This window comes from Serinus canaria, chromosome 1 (genome assembly GCF_022539315.1).
Source record: "Serinus canaria isolate serCan28SL12 chromosome 1, serCan2020, whole genome shotgun sequence".
Lineage (NCBI taxonomy): Eukaryota > Metazoa > Chordata > Aves > Passeriformes > Fringillidae > Serinus > Serinus canaria.
The window spans coordinates 35,655,152-35,678,225 of NC_066313.1; the positions used below are offsets into that span (position 1 = coordinate 35,655,152).

Below are 23,074 nucleotides of genomic sequence, written 5' to 3' on the forward strand. Positions count from 1 at the left end.
GAGGATTTGCAGCTCTGAGAAAGGTTGGGGATTTATAGGGCTGTCTCTTGCAAGGGCTTACTCTGCAGAAATGATCATTTTGTCTTCACCTTCTCTTCTGGGGATAAACACATCATGATATAATCATATATATGGAAAAGCAGATCTTCCTGCTCATTGGGGAGCAGGTAGCTCCATGAATATATCTTCTGTTGTAAATCTGTCAGTGTCACTGAGGTTTTTTTCGCCTCCTGCCTAGACTCAAACACAAATCTTTAATTCATTTCTGCATGGCCCATGTTCTAAATTCCTATTCTGTATTCTGACATTTTTTCCTGGCCAGTAAATTCTTAGCCTTTTCCTAACTGGGTGAATTGTTGTGGAGTGCAAGAAAGTTGTCTAGCTAGGGGAAGTGTTCAAACGTGCTTTTTTTCCCTTACTCAGTATTCATTTGACAACATGCTAATGATATTGCCTGTGTAATGAGAATTAAAAAAATCCAAGTTCCCTCTAGTCTGCGTTTCAGCTTTGCAGGTAGAATGTCACCTTGGTCTTTAAACTCCTCAGTCAGTATCTTCCATATGCCTAAATAATAATTTCCATGAGTTCAGAAGAGTTTTCAGTGGTTCTGTGCTATGGAAGAGACTTCTTCCAAGAGGGCACTGACATATATGGACTCTCACCTCCTGGTTGCAATACTGACAATGGATTTGTTGACAGTTCTTTTTCTATCACTGATGCGGCTTGATGCAAGCCTTTCATAGGTGACAATTGCAAACCTAGGACAAAGCTTTTCAATCTTCCTTGTATCCTTTTTGCAGATCCTAATGTCCTGGTCATACAGAAGTTTTTGCGTGGTCAGATTGCTGTTGTTGATTGAAAAGAACACTGAGGGTTCATGCCTTGTGTTTTGATGGTTAGACCATGAGAATAGATAAGCTGTTGTTGATGTTAATGGTTGAATGACAGGAGTTACCTTGAAAGATTAAGGCCACTTCCAAAGACATCAAGAGCTTCTGTTCTGGGGCAGATGCATGACTTCTCTACATACTACTTAGACTTCATGATATTACTGTTCTTCTGCTTCCCAAAAATACCTTTATATTTTCAAATATACTGATTTTGCTCTAAAGCTGCTTAGAGATTTGTGGCAATTCTGTCAAGGAAGCAATAGTAATTCCAAATTGTAGTATTTGTTCATACCATGAGGTCTCCAATCCTCTCCTGTGTGAGGAGACAGGTGTCCTTTCCCAGCTTCACCAAAAGAAATGCAAATTAAGACTAAAACCTTTCAGTCAAGGTTTCTTGACCCCTTTTTGTTTTTCCCCCAATACACATAGGTGCATAAATACCTTGACTCTGAGAAATTTTTCTAAAGTCAAGAAACCGTTTTTTCCCCTCTCATAGCCCAGAGGACCTATATATGAGCTGGATTGGGTTCTTCACCCTTCATTGAAGCTGGAAGTTAAAGCACAAATGAGTTTCTTCTGTCTTCGAAGGACACATAAAAAAAGTAAAGTCTTTAATGGTTGTTTTGTATTAGCTAGTCACATTGCCTGAATTAATTTGCCTAATGGCCAACTGGAAACATGCTCTCAGAGTATAACTGCCCTTGCAGGCAAAGTAGGGAGAGAGGAGAAGGCTCTTTTGTTATCCCTTCTGTTGCCTACTAAAAGGCTTATTCCTCTTGTTTGCTGAAGAAATTTGCCTGCTGTATTCCTTATATTCTATAAAAGACCTTTTGGCTCTTGTTTACCCAAGAGACATATGCACTGTTTTCTTTTTCAAGTGTTTTATGATGTGGAGATCTTTGGAATTAGAAAAATTAGCCTAGGGAGAGGGAGTCAAACCAAGGAACAGATAGCACTTTTTTCATATCTACACATTGAGGTAGAACCATATTTTTGGTGTGCAGGAATCCTGGCAGTTCCTGAGAATTCAGTCTTCCTTCTCTGTCTGGTGGGGTGTTATGTTTGGACGCAGCCCAGACTGGAGGTTGCCCGAGCCAAGATGAGATAAAGGAGGGATGATCCTACCCCTCTCCATTCCTCTAAGGAGCACCAGCCACCTAGAGGTCCTTGCAGCTATTCTGCAGGGTTTGGGTCACACAGTCAGCCAACTTTGTTCAAGGAGCAAGAGAAAATGACTCAAATGATGAACTGAATTTAAAATCGTAGAGTTCTCCATGATGTTCAAGTTTATTTTAAAGAGTATTAAAAATCTAGACATACTGTTCTATTTTTCCATTTTTTTCCTTCCCACTTCAAGGCCAGAGAATTTTATAAGAGCTAGAGTGGAAAAATTCTGAACTCCTATATTGTGTTGGTTTTTACTTTTTTGGGTAGTTAGAAGGGAGTTGTTTCCCTTAAGTCCCTGCTGCTATTGTAGAGCAGTTTTCCTCTCTCAGAAAGCTTTTTACCTTTTCTTTTTTTCCTGTTCCCTTTTCATTTCATTTCCTTTATTTTTCCCCCTTTTCTTTTTCTTTCATACTAACCATGCTGAGCAGTACTAGGGAATTTTATTTTTTTAGTAGCTCCTGCCCAAACATTTTAAAACCAAGCAAAAGTAACCACAACCTTTGTCTTCACTTTTAAGCATAACATATTTTGACAAGAAGTACCTTTAAAGAAATGCCTCCTAATTTACCGTGGGTTGCTTTGTACTTTGTTTCTGTAACCTATCTCGTTACATTTCCTGTGTGTTAAGTATGTGTGTATTATGAACTCTTAAAAACAAATATCCCAGAAGAAAGGAATTCAGTAAATGAATAAAACATTCTTGGGTTGCCCAAGTGGCAGCTTAATAGCTCATCCATTGGGACTTTGATATAATGTTGATAGCCATATAAATATATGGATAGATTAATAACTTCAATGGGGAGCTTGTTACAACTCTGCATACCACATTTGAGATGAAATCAAACCCTGGAAGTGCTGCCTGATGTGAAAGTCCAGTTTTTCCAGTGCCAACCATGAAACTCTACCTAAAAATACATAATCTGTGTGTCTGTGTATACATATGTACATAGAGCTAAAATATGCTTTCAATAGCACACATATACATATGCTGCTTCTAGGTGGAATTTAGTGTTTCAGGACTGATACTGATTGCACTGAACCTCTAAAACTTGGTGGACTATTGACATGACTGAGCTTGCAGCAGTGTGTTTGAGATGAGGTTTTAGCCCCAGCTTTCTTTAAAAATTATAAGATAAATGGAATAGGAGTATAAGGTTGTAGTGTTACATTGCCTAGGATATGTGCTCCTTTTTCATTAGGTTCCCCTAATCACAGAGCTTTGTAAATATCTACTTTGATGCCTGTCTGCCGCAGCAGTCTGCAGCATAGGGTAGGGCTGAAAGTAAGGTTTCAATTTTTTTTTTTTAGCTATGATATTCTCAGGAAAACTGATTTCCAGTTGCGCTGGACTTGGAAACCTGATGCTGATGGTGCTGAGAGGTAGAGAGAAACCTGCTCATGCTGAACCACGGCATGGACTGGAGAAACTAGACCACGATTTGAGACAAATAGGATAAGACAATTCATTTTCTTACTTCACAGATTAGGAAAATGAATTTCTAGGAAGTTGCTGAACTGTGGTGAAAGAAGTCTAGATGCTCATATGAAATGTAACAGCAGTCTCTTTTGTAAGCCAGCAAAAATTCTCTCTCTTAGCAGGGGGAGAGATGGATATTGTGGTGTAGACAAAGGGTGCTGAAGTGCTCTTCATGAAAGGCAGCAATACAGTGATTGTCTATTGATTGTTTTAATAATGCACATCACAGAAAAGGTCCAGCCCTTTATTTTCCCATGAGTTCTTTCTCAATAGAATTTCTCCTTTTCATTGTCTGAATTTCTTCAGCAGTTTATTGTATGTTGTGTAAATATATATATATAAATACATATATGTATGTGTATATATATATATATATAAATACAACTAGCATAATCTGCCACACTAGTCTGAAACAACAACTTTTAGTTTTAGTATTTAAAAGTGATCCCATAAAGCCTCATGAAAATAAGGGACTTTGATATTTTTATACTGGTGGATTAAATTGATGAATGTTTATTGGGCTGAAGAATAAGGTGCCACTGCTGGTCTTTCAGCTGAATGGAATGGTAACAACAATAAAATAAACTTTCCTACATGAAGCAAATGAATTCCATCATGGGGCTTCTGGAAGTCAACCTGTTCCCTCATGTACCCTAAGCATATTGGAGAATTGTGCTTATTTGATGTATGAATTGTATGGAACAAGATGCAAATCAGAGGACTCACATGCTGTGTGCGCAGTAATTGAGTGGGCATATTCAGAAAAGGGACTGCCACAAATGAAATTTGCTGGCTACTGAGGAATGTAGGTCCAGAAGGTTATATAATTTGCATTTTTATTCTCTTTTTAAAGAGTTTATTTCCTTTTTTTTTTTAATATAATAGAAAAGAAAATAAGGAGACAAAGGTGTTGGAGAACTGCGAAAAAAAGTGTATTGGAAGATGAGTGCTACACTTGGGAGAATTGACCAAATTGATCAGTGTGTTAAAAAATGGGATATAGACTGTTGGATCAGGAAGTTGAGTGTTTTGTGTGGACATTGCAACATCAGTATGAGAAATTGTTTGTTGTCAGTACTGAAACTGCAGTAATACCTCCATTACATTGGAGGTGATAACGAATATAAATTCATATTCCAAAACTAGCATGCAATTTATAAATCTCCTTGGGGAAGTTGAAATCTTGTTGGAAGTTTAAATTAACCTGTGTCAATGACAACTTTTCCTATCCTTTTCATCCCTGTGTTCTAGCTTGGAGAAAACTACATTTTCAATTAGCTTTTAAATGACAATGAGAACAACGTGTGTGTGCAGTGGGTCTTTCAACAGTTGCCTTTTAAAATCAATTTTTGTGATTTTTCACAAGTAGCAGTGCATGTACTCTGTAACAAAGATAGTTATTCCCACTGCCTTATGGTAGCACCTGCCTAGTTTCCTCAGGCTCTTTTCCTCTGCTTTCAAGGAGGAAGCTATAGATAAGCAGGACTTGGCTCCCACCTTCTGCAGTACCCTCCAGCAACCTTCAGTTAGTGTCTCCACTCACTCTGTCTCTGCTTAACCTCACAATTTAGGTTCTTGAAGTGAGGCACTGGGCCTTTTCTAAAGGTATCTGTATTTAAAGTAGTGACTGCATAATGACTTTCTTATTCTGCTTGTTCCTGATGGCTCAAATTTCATCATTCTTAACTGACCATAAAAAAAAAAAGGAACATTTGACTATGACAGCGTTACATACATATGAAAATCCTGTCTCTCTTCCAAATGTTGGGAGTGAAAATGAATTTTCCAATATGCTCTGAAAACAAACAAGTTTAGGCTTAGTTGGAGCTGCTGATAAACAAGAAAAAATAATTTCTGTATGTGGTTCATCCTTTGATATGAATTTATACAAATATGTACAGTAGATGTTATTTTATTTTTTACTGTGATTGTTATCCTGGACTTTATGCATGTTTATATGGATGTGGTAGAGTCTTCTATTTTAAAAATGTGTGCGTGTGTGTGTGTGTATATATATATATATATACACACACACACACATATGCACACATTTTTTATATATATATATATATATATGGATGTGCATAAATACTACTCAGACAGGTGTGAAAATACCCAGAGCTGGTGTGATTATATATGTGTGTGTGTATAGTGTTCTCCCTTTCTGTTTTGTAAAAGATGTGGTGAATTGATATTACATAGATTTTGCTTTCAATTAGAAATTTAGTAAGTAACTTTGACATGTCACTTCACAGTACAGTTTTTATCTCTTGATCAACTATTTCCTGTTTTCTCTCTCTGTCACAGGGTGAAAGAATGATGTGATGGACGTGAATATGGGCTGCTGGTCAGGCTCACGGCTACCTCCGTCATGCCTTGCCCTTCTGATTGTCAAGTTCCTGGCCTTGGTTTGCCAGGTGGCTCACGGGACTGCCCCACTTGGCTTTCACTTCACACATTCCACTTACAATGCCACGGTGTACGAGAATTCTGCAGCCAGGACCTATGTCAACAGTCAGACGAGGATGGGCATTACCATGGCTGACCTTTCCTGGGATATCAAGTACAAAATAGTGTCTGGTGATGATGAGGGCTTTTTTAAAGCAGAGGAAGTCATCATTGCTGACTTCTGCTTCCTCAGAATAAGGACTAAAGGTGGGAATTCTGCGATATTGAACAGAGAAATCCAGGACAACTATTTATTGATGGTGAAAGGGTCTGTCAGAGGAGAGGACTTGGAAACATGGACAAAAGTGAACATCCAGGTTTTGGATATGAATGACCTAAGACCTTTGTTTTCACCAACCACGTACTCTGTCACAATAGCAGAAAGCACTCCCTTAAGGACTAGCATTGCACAGGTGACCGCAACGGATGCGGATATTGGGTCCAATGGTGAATTTTATTATTACTTTAAAGGTAAAGTTGATCTCTTCTCAGTTCATCCCACGAGTGGTGTTATCTCCTTAAGTGGCCGGTTAAATTATGATGAGAAAAACAGATACGACCTTGAGATTCTGGCAGTGGACCGTGGGATGAAGCTGTATGGAAACAATGGGGTAAGCAGCACTGCCAAGCTTTATGTTCACATTGAACGTATAAATGAACATGCCCCAACAATAAGTGTAGTAACCCACATTCCCTTCCCATCAGACAAGGAACCTATCTATGCAGTTGTTAATGTTGATGACCTAGATGAAGGGGCCAATGGAGAAATAGAATCTGTTTCTATTGTTGCTGGAGATCCTCTAGAACAATTCTTTCTGACTAAAGAAGGGAAGTGGATGAACGAGTACAAAATCAAGGAAAGAAAGCCTATCGACTGGGACAGCTTCCCTTATGGTTACAACCTCACTCTCCAAGCTAAGGACAAAGGATCTCCTCAGAAATTTTCTGCGGTCAAACTAGTCCACATTGCTAGTCCCAGGAGAGAAAGTATCCCCCTGAAGTTTGAAAAGGAAGTGTATGATATTTACATCAGTGAATTTTCACCTCCTGGAGTGGTAGTTGCAGTAGTTAAGCTGATGCCTGAGCCGCCGGGTGTGGAATACAGATTATCTCCAAGTGAGGATGCTGAGTATTTTAAGATCAATCCCAACACAGGCCTTATTACTACTGCTCGTCCTTTGAAAATCATTGAGAAGGACCTCTATGAATTAGAAGTATCTGCAAACAAAGGTGGTGATTTAAAAGCACAGGTTACGGTCAGGTTAGAGGATGCCAATGATCACACTCCGGAGTTCCAGCAGCTCTCCTACAGCTCATTTGTCAATGAAAGTGTCCCAGTGGGCTCCAGCGTTTTGGCAGTGTCAGCAGTTGATGAAGACAGGGGAGAGAACGGATACATCACCTACAGTATTGCCAGTCTGAACTCACTGCCATTTACAATAAACCAGTTTACAGGTGTCATCAGCACCTCTGAAGAACTGGATTTTGAGTCCTCACCAGAAAGTTACAGGTTCATTGTGAGAGCATCCGACTGGGGTTCTCCCTACCGCCACGAAAGTGAGGTGAATGTCACCATATACATTGGCAATGTCAACGACAACAAACCTCTCTTTGAAAAAGTGGCCTGTCAGGGAGTGATTTCGTCTGATTTTCCTGTTGGTGGTCACATCACTGCTGTTTCTGCAATAGACATAGATGAGTTAGAGCTTGTGAAGTACAAAATAATCTCTGGAAACGAGCTTGGCCTTTTTTATTTAAGTCCAGACTCTGGTGTCCTGCAACTTAAAAAATCTCTTGTTAATTCTGGCATAAAGAATAGCAATTTTGGCCTTAAGATAACAGCAACTGATGGAGAGAACTTTGCTGATGCTATGTTTGTTAATATTTCAGTAGTTCATGGGAAAGTGTCTTCAAAGACCTTTAGCTGTAGAGAAACTAGAGTTGCTCAGAAGCTAGCAGAAAAATTGCTCAAAAAGGCAAAAGCAAATGTGAAGCTAAACTTGGAGGATGGTTTTCTTGATTTTTATTCGGTCAACAGGCAGGCACCTCATTTTGACAAATCCTTTCCTACTGATGTGAAGGTTTCAGAAGATCTGCCAGTTGGTGCCACCATCCTGAGGATAAAAGCCTATGATGCTGACTCAGGCTTTAATGGAAGAGTACTTTATACAATTTCTGATGGTAATGTAGATAGTTGTTTCAACATTGACATGGAGATGGGGATACTTAGTGTTCTCATGCCCTTGGACCGTGAAAAAACAGAGCTCTATCTCCTTAATATTACAATTTATGATTTAGGTAATCCACAGAAATCTGCATGGAGACTGCTGACTGTCACTGTGGAGGATGCAAATGATAACAAGCCTGTTTTTCTACAGGACAGTTACTCGGTTAATATTTTAGAAAGTACAAGTCTTGGTACAGAGATTATCCAGGTAGAAGCCAGAGATAAAGACCTAGGATCTAACGGTGAAGTGACTTACTCAGTACTGACAGACACCCACCAATTTGCTATTAACAGTTCCACGGGAGTGGTGTATGTTGCAGATCAGCTGGACCGAGAAGCAAAAGCAAACTACACACTGAAGATTGAGGCTCGGGACAGAGCCGAGAGTGGCCATCAGCAGTTTTCCGTTGTGCCTCTGAAGGTTTTTTTGGATGACGTTAACGACTGCTCTCCGGCCTTTATCCCATCCAGCTACAACGTGAAGGTCCTTGAGGACCTGCCAGTTGGCACTGTCATAGCTTGGTTGGAAACTCACGATCCAGACCTGGGCTTGGGAGGCCAAGTGCGCTACTCGCTGGTGAACGATTACAACGGGCGGTTTGAGATCGACAAAGCCAGTGGCGCCATCCGCCTCAACAAGGAGCTCGACTACGAGAAGCAGCAGTTCTACAACCTGACCGTGCGTGCCAAGGACAAGGGGCGCCCAGTTTCTCTCTCTTCTCTTTCTTTTGTGGAAGTTGAAGTGGTGGATGTTAATGAAAATCTTTATACCCCTTATTTTCCTGACTTTGCTGTCATTGGATCTGTAAAGGAAAACTCCCGCATTGGTACAAGTGTTTTGCAAGTTGTTGCTCGAGATGAGGACTCTGGAAGAGATGGGGAGATCCAGTATTCCATTAGGGATGGCAGTGGACTGGGGCGATTCAGCATTGATGAAGAAACTGGTGAGTTTTGTTTCTAATTTCTCCTTCATAGAGGTTTTTTTTCAAAAGCAAAGCTGAGGCATAATTGTTTTCTACCCTTAACAAGAAATTCAGTTCTTCTTAACAGGCAAGATAAAATTATAAGTAAGGATTTTCCAGGCTCAGCAATGACATGATTTAATTACCTGGTTGCATTCATCACTCTGTGGATGTGAAATTATACACATTTCTTTTCAGCAGCTCTGTGAGGACTCCATTTAGAGGCAGTGATAGTGACAAAATGACTCGCTTACAGTCACTGCATTGTCTGTTGATCACTGTAAATTACTCACGCCACCTCCACAACATCACAATACTCATGACTTTAGATCCAGTGTTAAACCAAATGAAAGAGAATAAGGAGCATGAAAGAAAGATTATTTTGTCCTAAAACCTATTTGTGGCCTTGTTCTTGTTGCTGGGAGTAATTTTTCATGGGAGTTATTCTGGAATGACACACATCCTCTGTAATACGCTTTCTTGTGTTTATCAGTGTTGGTGTGCTTATTTAAAAGGTAAAAATCCAGGGAAATGTTCATAGCTGTAAATGACCTCTGCTGGTTTTCTTTTGGAGCCGGTAGTATTATAAATATTGATGTTAAAAAGCATTGTTAATATAATGAAGGTTCTTCAGATGCTGAACTTTATTACCATACCACCCTACTGGAAAATGTTCAAAATACTAAATATAAAAGTGTGTTTAGTAAAACACTTAAAAACTGGCTGTTTAAATGTCTGATGGTTGTTGGGAGTAATGGTGCAGCTGTGCACCACTAGAAGTAGTGAAGGAATTAGAAAATATTAGTCAACAGTTTCAGAAATTATATTAAATATGTTAGGTCTGTGGGTTTACTGTGGTTTGTATGTCTTCTTCTGAAGCTTTTAATTGAGAATGTGGTATTAAACATAAGATTAAAATGTATGTTTTGGCAAATTCAAACTGTTTAATCAAATGTCAACTTTCTAAGCTGAACATTATGAAAAACAGACGACATCACAAATGCTGTGGCTCTCATAGTACAAGCAGAGAAAAATATTTTTATTCTATTTTTGCTACAGCCTTGCTGCTACAGCTGTACACAGATGATTGCAGTCAAAACCTTATGTCTGGAAACATCAGATTGGAGTGTCAGAAGTCAAGAGGGCACCTCGTGTAATTTCTAGGAATGTTAGAAACTCACATACCCTACAGTGCTGATAGTAGTGGAAGGCATTCAGGCAACATTATTTAGACATTTGGACATGTGTTTAAATATTAAGCTCCTGCATTTGAAAATGTTATCCTACCTATTTATTGAGTAGCATCAACTTAATCTCAATGGGCTCTTTATAAAGCACTGGGAGGTTGGTGCCAATGCTGCAATATTGGTACAGAAATTGCAGCATTCAACATTTATTGAACTTGACCAAGTAGGGAAAGTAACTCACTGTGTGTCACTCATAAGTGCAATAACCAGTTTTTTACCCTGTGCCTGCCCTGGTAGAGGTGATGGCTTAGAATAAGTTAGGTCCCTTGTTCAGTAAAGCACAAATAATGTTTTAACAGGAATGGAAATTGTACTCAGTGTTCCAGATGTACTTTCTTTCTAAAATTGAAATATATTTTGTGGAGGCAAAAAAGCCCCAAATGTCCCAAGATGGAATGATTTTTCTGCCTTTCACTCTTTCATGAGTGTTATGTGAAAATGATCCACCCTGTGCAATTTCACATAATAATTCTGGAAGATAATCCAGCAGATCAAAAGGTTTGGGATTCTTGTGTCTGATTTCCCCAAATGTTCAGTGCTATGTAAGACTTCTTGAAAGCAATTTGAAGAACACTTTGGGTGCTGCACTGCAGCCAGGGCAATGTGGAGGGCAGGGCTTCAGGGCTATTCTGGGTCATGCTGTTGTAAGCTGAATGCAGGATTTGACCTTCTGTGTCAAATAAAATGCAACATTAATACTCTGCTATTGAACCGGTGGCAACTTAAATGCTGCTGAATGATGAATCAGCTTTCTAGCTGTAGAGAAAGGGCTTAAGTCACATATTGAATTAATTTATAAAGAGATAGCTGTTTATTTACTTTCAGTGCAGTTCATTTGTCACTTTTAAACAGACCAACTCTATTGGCTTATGTACCGTCTCGCCTGAAATTTGTGAAGGTAAGCAGGAGTGTGAAGTACAACAAATCAATATTTTTGGCCGCTGCCTTAATGAAAAGATGACTGCAGCATCCATTATAATCATTAGGATATAAACTTGGCCAAATTCATCCTGATTTATGAGCGGGCTGGACTGCAAGCAAGTCTGTGCTTTGAGCAAAATTCTGCTCAAATGCATTGTTTTTATTTTTCTGAAATATTATATGTTAATGGTGTTGCCTGTGTGTTGAGTGAGATGTGCTTTTGCTTCCTTAGGCACATTGATAATGAGGAGGAGCAGGCCTTCATGATGGATACACACTGCACTCTGCAGCTGAACATTTGTTCTCATGGTGGCTTCTTCTTCCACTACGGACGTATAGAGGTGCCCAATGGTGCATCTTGAAAGTACAAGGCTCAGGGGAGATCTCACTCTCCACAACTGCCTGAAAGGAGCTTGTAGTGAGGCAGGGGTCAGTCTGTTCTCCACGTAACAAGTGTCAGGACAAGAAGAAATTGCCAGTAGAGGTTTAGATTGGGTGTTAGGGAAAATTTATTCATTGAAAGAGTTGTGAGCTATTGGAACCGGCTGCCCAGGGATGTTGTGGAATCACCATCTCTGAAAATGTTCAGAAAATGTGTGGATGTTGTACTCATTGCTCTGGCTTAGTGATCAGCTTTGCAGTTCTGGCTTAATGGTTGGACTCAGTGATCTTTCAGCTGAAAGTTAAATGATTCTATGATCTATCTCCAGCAAGCTGTATCTACCTTTTGGCTTTTGGCAGCAGGCTTTTCTCCATTCAGGTCAGAACAGTGGATTGCAGTCAGGGAGCTTGGGAGTCTTCTCTGTATTGATCCTTACGGATTCTCCTGCGCAGTGTAAATGTGCAAATCTGGCTGCTGTTGTAGTTTGGTAAGAGTTGTACCATGGGAGTGAGAGCCTGGAATTCCCTTCCTACAGTGCTGCTTTTTGCCTCGTGTCATTTAGAATTGGTAGATTGAAGAGCATTGTTGTTGCAGCATTCACTGCTAAATATGCCAGTTCATACACAGTGGTAACCAGAAGCATAGCAAGTATTTGCCAGGCAGAAGTGTGAATCACTTCCAAATTTGCTTCTGTGGATTTACTTTCCATTTTCAGGAGTCAGAGCCAGTACAAATCTGTAAATAAATAGAAAGTCTCCTGAAGTGGATTGCTGCAGTTCCTGACCTTTCAACTCCATCTGCGGTTTCCCACTACCTTAGGTAGAAAATGAAATTTCTCATGGGTTTAGAAGTCAGTCATGATTTATAACTAAAAAATCTGGTTTCAGGCTTTTCTAGAGGTTAAAAAAAATGGAGGAACTTTTTATTATTTATTGACTGTTGATATAAATGTCAGAAACATGCCATTTAAAAACCTTGCACTGAGGAACATGTAATGTGATCCCTCTGTTTCCTGTTAAAAACTGCCTTTTTTTTATTTTCCTGTCATGTTCATTTTTTTGGGGATCCAGATATGTAATCTGTTATAAAATATGGTCGTCTACAATGAGAGCTAGTCACTGCAAGCTTCTTCAAGTCAACAGAAGGAAACAAGTCCCTGAGAAACATGATTCATTTCACCCTAATGTAAAAATATGAACTAAGTTGGGTGAATCATGCTCTAAAAATGTGCCAAGGTCCTTGTGAGACTAGCTCAGGTAGAGGTCTACACTGAGTGCCTTGCTTTGGTCAGAAGTAGCCCTCCCTGTTAGCTGTGAACAAGAAGATATACTGTCGGCCTTACTGCTGGGTGATTTGTTATGACTCCTTTCTACCAGATTCATGGTTTTAATTCAGTTTCTGGGAATTATCTTTCATTCAGAAACCCGCACATAAGTGCACTTCTAGAAATAAAAAGTGGTAGAAAGATTTTAATAGTGTAGGGGTGAAAGTAATGTGAATAATAGTTAATGATTTTTCCTTTTCTGACAATACAGTGTTGAAGCATCCGACCCTCTTTTCTGCTTGCAGAAATTGATCAATATCTTATATTTGGATCTTGCAGAAGTGACTAATAACCTTCCCCTTGTCCAACTCTCATGCTAAAGATAAGCAGGAACCATTTCCTCATCTTCAGTACTGCTTCCTGCTTGGTGTGCATCTCCACGCTCTTTGCCAGTCTGCTAATTGCATTTCTTAGAAGAAAATTGTGTAAAATTCACTCTTTTATCTCCATGTTGTTGTGCCACAAATAAGCAGAGATTTGGTAGAAAAAAAATATGTGGGATGAGAGCATGCTCTGAGTTTCCATCACAGGTTAGCTCTAATAGTTAGGACTACTCTTGAGGAAATATCCTCTGTCAGAGGTCCTACACTGCCTTGTAAAAAACCTGGATTCTCTTAGCTCTGATATGTACACCCTCATAGTGCTGATACCACTGCAAAGTGGCGTATTTTTGCTGTTTCAGGAGTTGGTGGTGAGTTTCAGTTGTTGGTGGTGAGTACAAAAATGCAAATGGGTTTATATCATCACCCACCTTGGGAGACTGAATACCATCTATCAGAACCTCTTTTCTGGCTGCAGTGGTGATCTGAGCAACTAGTAGGAGTTCCTGAGTTCCTGAAAGGTTGAGTTAGATGAGATCTGGCCTAAATGCTGGAATCCTCCTTCTCCTTTTTTGATGATTTATAGTTCAGCTAAACTGCGTTTTTACTCTAGCTCCCCTTTTTAGGCTGGCTTCTGTTTCTGCATATTAATGTAACAGCCTGGCACACAAAGAGTTTCTGGTTTTGCCCTGACACTACCCATGGACATACTGGTAATAGGAAATGATCAAAGTGAGTTCTAGAGGAGCAGAGAGGTGAGACAAAATCAGTGGCTTCTTTATGGTTTGTCAGAGTTGGTGGAGCAGCATCCTGACGTGCAAGGAATTACTAACTCCATTGTGCAGGTGGGGAAACTGAAGAAACAAGTTTTTTACTTGTTCTCAGGAAAGCATAGAAGCATCTGAAGTCCCTCTGAAACTGAACGTGAAGATAAAATGGTGATGTTAATGAAACACTTACGGGATCCTCAGTGTTCTTGCAAGGCCCCCATGAGCATGGATTTAATGCTTTCAAAGAATGCTTTCTTTATTTCCTAGGGTTGTTCAGGAACCCGAGTCTCCTAAGTTTCATTAGAACTTGAAATTTAGGTGTTTGCTGATGCAAATTTCTAACCCTGTAGAGGATCTCTGGTAAGAATGTAACTCGTAGATGACCCTGTTAACTTAATGTCTTTAGGTGTTTCAGCCCTGTACTTGACATGAACAAGCCAGTCCTGTCTTTCACAGTGCTGAAAGCTTAAAAGGTACTGCTAAATGGAGGTGGAGGTCAGGTTATGACAGACTCCATGGGTTTATTTACGGTGCTAAGGATAATGGTCTGGTCTTCCATCTGGATACCTCAAAAGTGATAGAAATTCCTAACAAACTGTGGCTAGAAAAGGCAGTTGTTGCTGGAAAGCCCTAATCATGGCTTCAAAGGACTCGTAATGGAAACTGGAAACAGCAGATGATATAGTTTACAATACACCAGACCTGCCTGCACTGTTCAATCTATTTGGCAGATAGGAATGATTTTACTTCTTCAGACTCCTTGCATCATCTTGCTGTCTCTTAAAATAGTTTTCAGTTATTTTGTATGCAGTTTGAAGGATATTTTCATTTACTGCAATTTGAGTGGTTTGATAAATATTTATATGGGACCATTTCTAGTGTTTCCTTGAAACAAAGTGAAATGAAAATAATTTGTGATGCATGTTTTTCTCCCTCTCAGTTGTTTAATTTTATGGAGGCGTGTAGGAGCTAGTGGGTAGATCTGTGTGGACTCACTGGCAGAATTTAATTCACTGTAGAGTTTGGAGACACTAGTATTACAGCTGTTATTCATCTTCCTGGAGAGTGTAGGCAAATTTCATTACCCAGAGACAGTCTTGTGGAGCCTCTTTATTATCCCAGGCTCCTAAACCCAGTTTTCAAGGTAACTTCAGGCCATAGCACGGGAGAAGTGCCAGTGGGTGCTGCTGGGAGGTGGCCCGGGAAAAGAGGGCTGCTCTCAGGGGAGACACATGGAGCAGGCACTCATGACAAGATCATCAGCCCTCAGCTGGTCCTTGGTGTCTCTCCTGAGCAGCCTTCTTGGGGAAGGGTGTGTCAGATGGGCCACTGAGCTCAATCCTGGACAAAATCTGGTCTGCCAGCCTCTATTTGTGTCAGGCATGAATGAAGCATGCCTGAGAGCAGCTATTTCTGAGCCTGTGGTACTGTGTTAAAATTGTTCTGTGAGTTATCTCTGGCAGCTTTTAACAGTGGAAGTGTTCCTTCATATAAGATTTCTACTTTTAGGACAACAATCACAAACACTTTTTGTTTAGAATTTGTTGTGGTAGAAAACCAATAATTTTTTTACAAATTCTGTGTCTATGCGTTAATAATTTCCCTGCAACTTCTGGATGTAAATTGGTAAGGAATAAGGCTTGTCTTAGTTTCACTAGAGCAAATTTAACTTTTTTTTAGTAATATGAACCCTAAAACAATGCATCAGCTAATGAAAATACTTTCTTTAAAAGCTCTGAGTATTGTTATGACATACTTTCAACATTTCCGAAGTGAGGCCAGTCATTCAGAATTGTTTTATTCAAGCTGTTCAGCTCTCTAGGCTTTATACCCCATAAAACATCTCACAACATACAATTTTTATAGCTAGCTGTAATTTGCATGCTTTCCCTTCTTTGGAAAATGTTTAGAGAATATCCTTCATTATTCAGGATGCTCCTGGTGATAGGACATTTTGTCTCAATCTCCGAGTAGTTTATTTATTAATAAAGAAATGTGTAGTCTGTATTTCCTCCTGTCACCTTTATTACCCTTGAGAGATGTTTCCAAGAGCATTTTATATTATGTCTTCTGTTATTCTCAGTGTATAATCCCAGAAGTGACCTCTATATCAGCTCATGCATCATCATCCATTAAATTATACCCAGGTGCTCCTGCAGAAAGCTTATCTCAGAGGTGCCAGCAAAGGGACCAAGCTACAAGGTAGTGAGTTTGATATTAGAGGAAAATTGACGTCCAGTGTCTGGTGTTCAGTCTGAACACATGAGCACCAGCTATATCCTGGCATCACTTCAGACCATGTTCATGATAGTTCAGAGGAAAGTGGAGCAAAATCCACTTTTAGCTGTTCCAGAGCACCAGGGGAAGCCAGGGGCCCTGAGAAGCGATGTTGTTCATGCAGAAATGCGAGCTTGCGTGCATATGGAGGGCAATATCCTCTTCCAGGGGTATGCAGAGGAGGGTGTTTGGACAATGTCTGAGATTACATGGAGCCATTTTGTTGCACTTCCTAATCCTTTGCTGTTACGAGTCCAGGAGAGAGAAATCTCAGCTGGCCAGTAAAAGTGAGGACATGTTTTGCTGTCTGACCTTGAAGCAGGTTGTGTGGCTTTTTAGGGAGCAGTAGAACTGTACAGAGTTAATCAGGAGTTTGTAGGGCTGGTTTGGAGCGATAACACTGAGCTGATCATGTATCTTGTCCCCTGCTTGAATACATAGGTAGGCTTGAGGATTTACCGTGGAAGCTGGATTAAAGGGTACTTTTTTATAAAGCTGTTTGCAGTTCAAGGACTACAAGTAATGGTTGATCATTCAGTTGCCTGGAAAGCTTTTCCAAGCTTTCATTGCTCTCATTGCTAAAAATTGTGTCATATTGTAAGGCTGTTTAGCTAATTTCAGTGATCAAGTCTTGGAACTTGTTAGGTGTTTGCCAACAAGGTAAAAATAAAATAAAATTAAAAAGCCCTTCCACTGTCAGATTTCTGAATTAGCATATACATGTTTACCTGAAAATAGATGTTTGGAGATGAGCTTCAGTAGCTCATGGAACAGATTATTTCAATCTGTAGTCTGCTGTTTAATGTAAACATCTTTATTGCATTTTATACACTTATGGTGTCTTATTAGCATTGAAGTGTTGCCAGTAAGAAATAACTGAGAGAAAACCAGAGTGCATGTGGGGAGGGGGTTTCCATTGCAGTTGGTTTGCATTAGGTGTTTGCACTAATACATCTGTGTATCTCAGAGTGAAGTTTTTGGTGTTGACCTGGTCATTTTGTCCAGGTGAACAGAAGGGGTAGATCCATTCAGCTGTGGCAAGAAGTTTGTCCCAAGTGTTGCTGCAGTGTTCCATTAGAGAGGGAAGTGTATGAAGGTGCAGGACTGTGCTTTGTTTCCTCCATGCTGAGAGATGTGGTACGTGCCAGTACATCCCACCTAAATGTCTGGGAGTATCAGGATATGTTGTGGCACTTAGCCACCCCTCCATTGAGATCCATGTGGGATTTTTTGCTCTTAGATGTCTCACCTTTGCTGCTGTTACCCACTGGGGGCAGCCTGGTTACTGCAACCCTCCTTGAGAGGGAGGCAGCCTGAAGCTACTTCATTTAGGAAATGTTTTTCAATTACTTTGATGATAATCTTGGAGTTGAGCAAAGTGTGTTCACTGTACACGAGCAACAATTCTTCAAGGTGATGGCCTGGAAAGGTGAGAGTAATCTCCTTGTGTGTGGTTTCAACAGCTCTCTGCTTCCACTGTGATGGCAAGGTCTGCCTATCTTTCACAGCTGAAACTTTTGGTTTTTCAGTTTTGCTGAAATATGCATAGCAAATGAATTTCTGATTTTAGATCTTGGCAGCCTGTAAGGAATTATTTGCATCTTTATTTGGGAATTTTTCATCTTCATTTGAAAATTTTAGTGAGAATTTGTGTTCTGGAAATGTAACTTTATGTATATGTCATTAAAAATGGCTTTGCTTCACACCAGTGGTTCATTCTATAGGGTAAAGATTTGGCAAAAAGAAGAAAACTGATACTGTGGATTAGGTTTTTTTTTTTTCCAAAAACTTTATTTTTGCAAGAGAATAACTATGGGATTTAATTAAATTTGCCGGAATACTTCACAGTCCGAGAACACCTTTCATCTAAAGTACACAAATTATTTTCCACATTTTAATGAAAGAAGCTCTTTGATGTAGAATGCCTATGTAGTTTCCATTTTGCTGAAAGGTGTAGATAAGTTAATAGTTTGAGATGTTTTTCTCTTTTTTTGGGACCGGGGGTATGACAATGCACAAATTCATTAAAAGCCATGGGAACTTGAGGTGTTTGGCTCCTCTGTGATGAAGCTGTACTTAGCCACAGCAAATAGAGGTGGATGGGACAGATTGTTCTGAATCCCAGCCTGTTGTTCCATGGGAGACCACCCTTCTTACACTGTACAGGATCTTGGAGCTGCTTTTAAAAGAGTTGGATTTTACCAACCTTTTAAGAAGGGTTGGATTTCTTTTTGAGATAGTTTGTAAGGATGAACTGGTTTGGTTTGCTATGCTCTACTTCCACTGGATATGTTAGTTTGTTTTGGTTTTTTTACTGTGCTGTAATTCTCATTTAACTTAAGTAACTTTGATGCTGGCAGCTTGTAGTGTAAGCCATTGTCAATGATTAATGCAGCTTCCTTTGGGATGATAACCTTCTGTTTTGCTGTGGGGGGGAAAGAGCAGTGGATAGCTACAAGTACCAGCAGTGAAGGTCTATCCAGGGATAACCGGAGTCCCTGGGCTGCCCACAGGACTGGCAGCTGGATAGAAACCTCATCTAACCTTTGGGGATGATTCTTCTGGGTGGCACTGAGTGCTCTGAGTGGCTGTGGAGCCTTCCCAGTATGGAGCAGACTTCCCAGTATGGAGCAGCCTCCGTCACTGTAGCCTCTCAGTGCAGCACTGCCCTTCAGAGACACTTGCCTCCTTCAAGGCAATCCTGAAAACAGCAGATTGAGCCCCTGTGAGCTCAATACAGCTCCATTGGAAACAGCTTCCATTGGAAACCTAACAAACATTTAATGTGCTATTTTCACTCCCACAGTTCCAGGATAGGGCAGTCTGTTCCGTGCCTTCTGTACCTCAAATTAGTGGTGTGTCTTCATCTCCACGAGGAGCACTTGCACCAGCCATTTGCTAATAAGATGAGATGCTTTTTGTGAGTGTGTGGCTCCTCTGCAACCCAGTGTGGGTCTGCCTTTAATGAGGTATCTTCCTTTTTGGAACATTCAGTGTGGGCAGTAGTTCAGTGTGGGCAGCAAGCTGCTTCTGAGGTACAGAGTGTCATGCTGGAGACAAGCAAAATAATCAGAAAAGGAAGACTGTGCCCATAGTGACATTTGTAAAGGAGATGGGTGCTGTTTATGAGGCAGGGCTATTTAGCTGTGCTGGCTAAAGGGTGAATAGCAAAATCTGTTTCATAAATGTGAACTAATGAATTTATAACTGCAGATTCTAAAGTTTGTCTGTCCATCAGTTCATTGTCAAAACCTGTAGCAGCTTCTCTCTAAAAATGAAGGTAATAGCTAAATAATGTTGGAATTTTCTCAACTGTAAAGACTGAATTTGTTGATGGTGGAGGTGGAAAAAGCCATTCAGATGGTGGATGTTGCTGGCTGTAGCCATTGCTGCATTGCAAAGTGCTCTACTCCTATATTGTTAGGAGCACAGAAGGGTTCCTGTTGTCTTTGTGTAAACATACCAGTGTTTAAAACTTTTTGCATATGCTTCTGCTCTTTCATGGGGATTTCCTTTAATTGCTTAATCTTTCATAATGAACATTAATCTGTCGCTGGCAAAGATAAAATCCAGCTAATTCTCAGAAAAATCTGTTTTTCTTTCTCTGTACCCACAAATTAAAACTCATAACAGTTGGAAGCTCTATCTAGACACTGAATGTGGTCAGAAATAAGTGTGTGGTCACACTGTCAATCATAATCCAGTCCACTTTAACAAGAGGGTTTGGGCTTTCCTGGCAAGTCCCTGGAGGATATGGGAACCTCTGGTAAAGGGGCCATGGATCCCCTTTTCCTGATTACCTGGATCTAGGAGAGACAATCTTACTGGCAGAGCACCTAAGGGGTTGATGTATACACACCAAAATCCTCCAGCCAAGCGAACTTTAACAGCAAGCTTTTGCAACTTGAATTGCTTCTGAAGAATCCCATGTTTTCAATTAAAAAAGGCTGTGATTTCCACTCCTTCTATACCTGGCATTTATCTGTTCTGAAAGCAGCAGAGGCAGCCCATTCCTGGACCTGAGTGCTGTTTCCTTCTGCCTCTCCTCAGTGGCTCTGGTTTTCCTACAGCCACTGGGAACCAGCTCAAGAAAACCATGAGGGAAGAACTCATTTTTTAAAGAAAAATCAGAGGGGGGGGGGGGGTGTTCAGCTCCCTGGTTGCATTTACAGGTCTTGCAAACACAAGCCATTAGGGTGGACCCAGAGAAGGAGATCAGGTGCAAAGCAAGGTATTGCTTTGCCCTTTTAATGTTTCTGGCCCTATGGGTTTGGGAACATCAGTGCACACAGCTTCAGTGTGTAATTCATGTCACTGAAATTCATACTAAGATGTAGTACACATTTACTTGTCACTATGGGAAATTTGTAATTCCCTGTTTTGTAGAAGTTGTTTGGTGGAGAGCTGACCTGCTAAACCAGAAGAGAATTTAGTGTGATGGAGGAATGGCTTGGAAATAACACATGCAAGAGCTACTGCCTTGTCCTGGCTTTGGTGTGGAAGAGGTAGTTGTGATGGAGTGAGCAAGATGTGTGCTACCATGGGGACCTGGTGTGTTAGCTGATTAGGGTCCTTATTTGCTACATGGTGGTTATGGTGTGGGTCCCTGGGCCTCGAGCTGAAATCACAAGTCAGAACAACTATCAGGTGGCTAAAGCTGCTTACTACTTGTCACGGAGAGAGACAGAACCCCTCTGGCAGTATAACTAACCTTTTCATGCCTTGCTTTACCTGTCTGTACAATGAGTCTAATGATCATCACGTTGTCAAAGGCAGTTTTGTGCCAGTTGTGATGCTTGCATGATTAATGGCTTTAAAATGCTGTGAGTGATTTTGATGGAAACATGTATCAAAATGCAACGCAGCAACTGGGCAATGCAGTCCCTTGGTATTTGGAGGGTGTTAAAAGAGAAGTCCCTTCAGGAGTCACTTCTTTCCAGTGTGATTTCCCAGGAGAACTGTAGAATCACAGTGACCTATTTAAGCCAGTACATGTATTCCAAATAATTGACGATGGAAATGTTACACTGCCTGCACTGGACATGCACAACAGCCATGTGCTCAGGTTGCTCAGTCATTCCTTTCAGCCTTCCAGGGCTGCTTCAAATCCTGGCTTGCTGCAGTGCAGTGGATGGAAACAAAATGCTAAATAAATTTCAGGATGAAATGAGACAAATCCTTACTGTTGCTCCCTGCATGCCATAATTGCTGTGTCTCTGTTTGACCTGGCTAAGGGGCTGGCTGTGATTTCGTGTTGCAAGTAGTCCTATGATGCATCATTTTAAATGGATTTAAAAAAAGAAGCTACAGTATTGTTCTTAGTCATTCTTCCCAGTTGTGGAGCTGATAGCCATATGTGGATAGGGCTGTTGAACTTTTGCCTTGGGAAAGCATTCCTTTTAACACATAATGGGAGACCATTTTGGTGGAGTCAGATATTTTTTGGAGTTATGCCTCTGGCTGTCAGGTACCATGGGAGAAGGACACTTCAGTATTCCTGATACAGGTAATACTTTTTAGTGATACCATACATAATTTATTGAGGGAGCATGCTAAGATGGGGCTCTGCTATTATCCAGAACCAGGATTTGTGTGCCATATTATCCCCCAGAAAGCAGGAGCACCTCCAGCCCAGCACGCTCAGCTGCAGCACAGCAGACAGCAAAGCATGCCAGAAATATGCAGGTTTTGTGTCCATACCATGTGTGCAATGTAAGCATAGCATGAAGGGAAAGCTGTAGAGGAGAGCAAAGTGCTGCAGAAACTCATTTGAAGATTCTCTCGATTTACCTAAATAAATGATTCTGGGAGCTGCTAGCTAACTTGCCTGCTTAGAGTATTTTCCATGTCAGTAAGGAGCACTGCCACGGTGTCCTCATTTTAAATCCAGTATGAGGCTCACCAGAAGGGACAGAAATTAATCTGAGCTACGAATTCCCATTTTTGGCTTTGGGGCAAGGAAGTTTGAGGCATCATGCAGAAGTTGAGGAAGCAGGTTAATGCTGCCTGCAGCTCATGGTATTTTGGCCCAGAAATGTGCTGAAGGAAGATGTGTCTACCATGGCTTCACTGCCTTGCCAGAACATTTGCTGTGTTGTGTGGCATAGAGGGTAGTAGTTGTTTTAAGGAAATGTGCTCTGCCATCTCACATTCCTCCCAGCTTGGTTAAACTTACAACTTCTTCCCCACAAGCAGAGTTGCAGACCTCTCCTTCCTTTCATGTGAAGCTTGACCTTCTCTGTTTTTCTTGGCTTTTTCTGGTTTTATCTTCTTTGTGGAAGTGTCTCTCTTCCCAGTACAATCTAAATTCCTAGGAATTTCCCATCAAATCCCTGTTGTCTCTGCCTTGCACTGTTTTAACTGCAGAATCAGTTGTGTGGGTTTTTTCTGTTTTTTACTAACTGGAGCTGGACTGGAAATCTTCCTAAAGATTTCAGGAATCTGTAGTGATTTGGAATAATTTCATTTGCCAGTGTCACAGCCTGGCATCTGTATGAACAGGGCTAGGTAATGCAGGAAAGAATTTTTTTATTTAATGGAGGTACCTAAGGTTTAGGCAAACACAAATATTATTGATTCTGCAGCCTTGGTTGAGTTGCTTGATGTCACTGAAGTTTATTTATTTAATTATTTATTGAACTATGTGTTCAAAAGATGTGGAA

The 23,074-nt window shown here is 40.5% G+C and overlaps 1 protein-coding gene across 1 annotated transcript in view; it reads left to right on the plus strand.

Moving 5' to 3' along the window:
- Positions 1–5,858: 5,858 nt before the first annotated feature.
- Positions 5,859–23,074, plus strand: part of LOC127059769 (protocadherin Fat 3-like) — a 206,389-nt gene continuing 189,173 nt past the window's right edge. The window contains exon 1 of the mRNA XM_050976417.1: positions 5,859–9,153. Coding sequence (XP_050832374.1) covers positions 5,859–9,153 — 3,295 coding nt within the window. The remainder of the gene's footprint in view (positions 9,154–23,074) is intronic.